The sequence below is a fragment of the Kryptolebias marmoratus genome, linkage group LG14, assembly GCF_001649575.2.
Source record: "Kryptolebias marmoratus isolate JLee-2015 linkage group LG14, ASM164957v2, whole genome shotgun sequence".
NCBI lineage: Eukaryota > Metazoa > Chordata > Actinopteri > Cyprinodontiformes > Rivulidae > Kryptolebias > Kryptolebias marmoratus.
The window spans coordinates 24,458,408-24,462,860 of NC_051443.1; the positions used below are offsets into that span (position 1 = coordinate 24,458,408).

The 4,453-nt window shown below is 43.8% G+C and overlaps 2 protein-coding genes across 3 annotated transcripts in view; one reads left to right on the forward strand and one right to left on the reverse strand.

Moving 5' to 3' along the window:
- Window positions 1–480: 480 nt before the first annotated feature.
- Window positions 481–2,013, reverse strand: tmem203 (transmembrane protein 203). The gene is made up of 2 exons (XM_017438548.2): window positions 1,905–2,013; window positions 481–1,524 (listed from the first exon to the last, which is right to left on the reverse strand). The coding sequence occupies exon 2, from the start codon at window positions 1,365–1,367 to the stop codon at window positions 951–953; it is 417 nt and encodes a 138-aa protein (XP_017294037.1). The 5' UTR covers window positions 1,368–1,524; window positions 1,905–2,013; the 3' UTR covers window positions 481–950.
- A 758-nt stretch (window positions 2,014–2,771) lies between these two features.
- alad (aminolevulinate dehydratase) overlaps window positions 2,772–4,453 on the forward strand; it is a 6,376-nt gene continuing 4,694 nt past the window's right edge. Inside the window, exons 1-3 of one of the 2 annotated variants that reach the window (XM_017438546.3) lie at window positions 2,772–2,909; window positions 3,529–3,668; window positions 3,797–3,847. In XM_017438546.3, coding sequence (XP_017294035.1) covers window positions 3,550–3,668; window positions 3,797–3,847 — 170 coding nt within the window. In that variant the 5' untranslated portion in view covers window positions 2,772–2,909; window positions 3,529–3,549. Of the gene's footprint in view, window positions 2,910–3,528; window positions 3,669–3,796; window positions 3,848–4,453 lie in introns of those variants that run through there. The other variant, XM_037979311.1, reaches the window with a different exon arrangement.

Sequence of the window (4,453 nt, forward strand, 5' to 3'; positions counted from 1 at the left end):
GGGGGGAAATGTGCGCACACAGTCTGCTTTCTGGCAACATTTCCAGCGACGGGCAAACACAGCGAGACGTGACATCACGAGGCATTCGACGGCGAGCGGCGTCCGTCCTCTGACCCGGGAGAGCGCCACTGCGTTACGGTCCGACGGACGTGTTAACGGCTCATGCTTGCTGCGCAAGGAAACGGGACGACGCTGCGCCGAGATCTCATTTCTTCACATTTCCTTCAGAAGAGCCAAACTTAGCGAGCGTTTGCCGGATTTGCTCCTTTTACACTCGTCACCTGCTGGAGGTGGTTCCACTTTCTCTGGTTTTATCAGGAACCTTGCGATAAGATGTCACGTTTTTAGCCTGCATGGTTTGTCAAATTGCGCCATCTTTGGTGTTTTTCATAGATTTACTGACAGAAATGAGTAAAAATTATGTCTGTTGGCAACAAACAGCCTAAAGATTCAATTAAAAACAGGCTTTTCGCTAAGCTATGTGTTGCCAGCATCGGCTCATCCTTGTAACAGTGGCTTAAGTTTGGCTATTTAGAAGAAAAAAAAGCTTAAGAAATGAGAGCTGGCTTTAAACGTTTGCACAGAACTGCGACACTTTTATGTTAAACGTGTATTTTTCTGTATGGCTCATTGTCTACCATTGATTGCACAATATTAGAGGCACTCATACGCTCCAAATCCACATCTGAGAGAATGTTTATCCTCGTGAAGGTCCCACAACCACATACAGTGTTACTTATTCTTTATAAAAAAAATGAAAAAATAACAACAAACAGCGTAATAATAACCCAAGCAGGAGTTTACCTGTTGAACTTACAGCTGTGGAAAACTCCTAGAAGTAGACTGTAGTGTAACCTGGAAGATGGAAAACCTTACGTCGTTAAAGAAATAAATCACTTTCATGTATTAAATCTCTAACGGCATCGTCACCGGCATGAGTCTGCCTCTCCTCAGTTGACTCGGCACGCCCGGATCATCAGCAGCTGCAGCAGGATGAAGAGCGGCGACACAATGAGGCCGTACCACAGGTCTCTGGCGCGGTCCTGCTCGGCCAGCTTCTGGCACAGCAGCACCTCGCACACCAGCTTCAGGCTGAGCACCGTCAGCACCCAGAGGAGCCGCAGCACCGCCAGCCGCTTGTCGTTCTCCTGGTACAGCCGGATGGACACGATGGCCGTGAAGTAGGTGCTGAGGCCGTCGGCGGCGAACAGGGGGACGAACACGAGCCACCAGCTCAGCTGCTGCGTCAGCAGGTCCACCTTCAGGGCCACCAGCATGCTGAAGAGCAGGAGCGCCAGGAGGTGGAGGAAGAGTTCGAAGGTGGCAAAGCCCAGCCACTGGACCAGTTCCCTCAGAGAGAACAGCATGGCCGAGGACAGCAGGGTCTTTAACCGGGGACGGAGGGACAGAGGACAGCTGAGGCTGCTCAGGCTGGGAGCTGCTCCAGGGCTGCTTTTCTGGGGCCAGAAGCTTCTTGGTTCTGCTGGGATCTCCCGCCTTGCTGGCTACATCTTCAGATCCAACCTGACGACGACAACAGACAATAAAAAAAAGAAAAAAAACAAAATTAATTTACAGTTAAAGACACCACGACACAATTAGACGCTTATGTTGTATAAAAACACGGCCTGTAAATCAGATTATTTCTTAATTCTTCCACTGTCAGGTCACCGTTCAGCTCCATTTAGTCAGGTTTTATCCCGGATAATGTTGTTAGATCCCATAAAATATAAAACACACTCACAACAACGTTTCACTTCTATTTTAATCAACAATCACATCGATATTAGCCGAGACTCCTACTGTAATGCTAACCAAATAAATGCTACAGAACTTTATTACAAACACAACTCGTATTTTCACACATTCAGGGTTTAAATTAATGTTTTACCGACTTTATTTACCTTCACAACAATCGGACGTTTATCTTCCCCATCCGGTTAGAAGATACAGAGCACAGCCATGCTAACAAGATGCTAACATCGTAGCTTCAGCGGCAGTTCTTCTTCGTCGTTTTTTTTTTTTTTTTTACGGCAGCGTTCGTTTAGAGCGTCGCACCGGCGCCACCTGCTGGAGGCGCTGAGTCACTACAAGGCTCGGCGCTGCTCTCACTGTTTTCTGTTTTCTAATAAACTAAACTCCCTTCTGATGAGTCATTTCAACCACTTTTAAGAAAAAAATAGATCTTTCAAGTCCTATTTATGAGTTACCATCACAGAATTAGAACCTATGCGATACTATCTCAAAAATATGACTTAGCATCTCATATTCATGACTTAATATTTCATATTATAGTTGATAAAATCACATGATTCTGACTTAGGATCTCATTATAATTAGATACCATCTCAAAATTACAATGTAAGATCCTATTATTGTGATACTATCTCATTAATCTGACTTTGCATCTCTTAAATATGATACTATATAAAAATTATGACTTAATATAGCAGATACTATCTATTGATTATGGCTTAATATCATATCTCAGAATTATAAGATATACTCAATGAAAATTATAACTGTCATTTCATAATTATGGTATATATATATATATATATATATATATATATAATTTATCATAAATATGGTTTGAAATATCTTTTTTTCATCAGAGCGGCTGAAATAGGTTTTCCATAGTTCAGATATTTATTTTTATGTTTTGTTTTGTCAGGTTAGTTACTCCCTCACGGAGTTTTATGGGAGTCTTGAAAATAAACTCATTAATTTTGGTGGATTGTAGGAATCATGACATAAAAAATGTTTTGGATTTATTTTCATCGAGCGGTTGTAGTTCTATCCTTCGCCTGCAGGGGGCGCCGGAACACCAGCTGCCTCAAACCGTAGAAGAAGAAGACGAAGACGAGCAGAAGTGAAGAAGGAGAAGTTCACAGCTCTCTTATTCAAAGGTGAGTCTGCGGGTTTAAATCTACTATTTATGTAGTTTTTCTCCTATTTAATTAAATAAGATAAAACTTTTAAGGATTTATTCCGTTGTCGCTTCTTTCTGTGTTTTTTTCAGCCGCTTCGCTAAAACGTTTCGGCGGAGTTTTGACTTTCCTGTTGAATTAAAGTTAACATTTATTATGTTTTTCTGTCTTTAAGGACCTGTTTTGTCGTGTGATTAATTATTATTACATGTTTTGCTTTATATATGTGTGTAATAAACGACGCTTAACTAGCTTCCAGCTATGATTACTGAGTCAAAGTCGACATTTTTTTGAATAATTTACAAAAAATCTATGAAAAAAACTGCATTTGTTGGTGTTACAGTTCATCGTGATCTGATTTTATGTATTGCAGCTTTTGAGTCATGAGCTTATTTTGCAGTAATAAAGCTGAGAGAATTTGTTTTTTTTTAATTTACTTCCTGATATTTGAGTCATTACTAATAAGTTGCAGGAATAAAAACAACAAAAAAGCTGACCTGACATTCAGGTTCTGCATAAAAGGCCGAAGGTGTGAACAGTGACTCAGTAGAAAATCGTGTCATTGTGAGCGGATCCTGACCTGTCCTTCGTGTCTCAGGTTCTGGGCCCGACAGCGAAGATGCAGACGCCTGCAGAGTCGATCCTCCACAGCGGATATTTCCACCCGACCCTCAGATTCTGGCAGACCTGCGCCGCCGACCTCAGACCGGACAACCTCATCTACCCCATCTTTGTCACGTGTGTCCGAGTCGTGAATCGTATCTGCGGGGTGTCTGACCTCGCGGGGCTCCTGGTTGATAAATCTGGGTATTTGTTTGTGGATGTGTTGGTTTACTGATCCTGCTCCGTGTCACTTTCTGCCACAGAGACGACCCGGACGTTGTGGAGCCGATCGGCAGCCTGCCGGGACAAGCGAGGTAGGAGCCGCACCGGGCGCGATCGCCGTCATTGTGCTCGGTCCCTGGTGAATCCCGCCAGGGGCCCCGGCACAGCGAGGGTGTTGTCCTCTGATAAAGGCAGGCGGGGAGGGCGGACTGGACCGAGACTGAGATAAGAGGGGAATCCGTTAGACTTTTATTTCACTGGAGAGCAAACCGAAAACCTGCGCTCACATTTCGTTTCCTCCTTTGTGGCGATGCACGCGGTCTCACTAATTTATTCTTCTTTATTGTCACTCTATTCTTAGAAAAAGGTTTAGTTTTTTTTTGTTCGTCTGTTTGTGGACAAAATTACCCAGAAATTCATGAACGGACGTCCATGGACTTTCCAGGAAACAAGGGGTTAAACGTCAGTGGTGACAGGGTCAAAGGTCACAGCTCAGCCCGTGCTCTAGCCCTGCAGCTGGACACCTCATGGGTTGAGGGTGATCCCTGTTGATTTCAAGCTGACAGGGTCAAAGGTTACGGATGACCTTGTGCTCTAAATGAGTGAGCAACCATGTAGCGGAGGAAAATGAAACTTCACATTTAGGTCTTAGGTCAAGGGTGATCACGATTGATTTCAAGGTCAGGGGGGGGGGGGGG

Bases quoted from the DNA above. Each gene is read 5' to 3' on its own strand.
- tmem203 (XM_017438548.2), bottom strand. From the start codon at position 1,367: ATGCTGTTCTCTCTGAGGGAACTGGTCCAGTGGCTGGGCTTTGCCACC.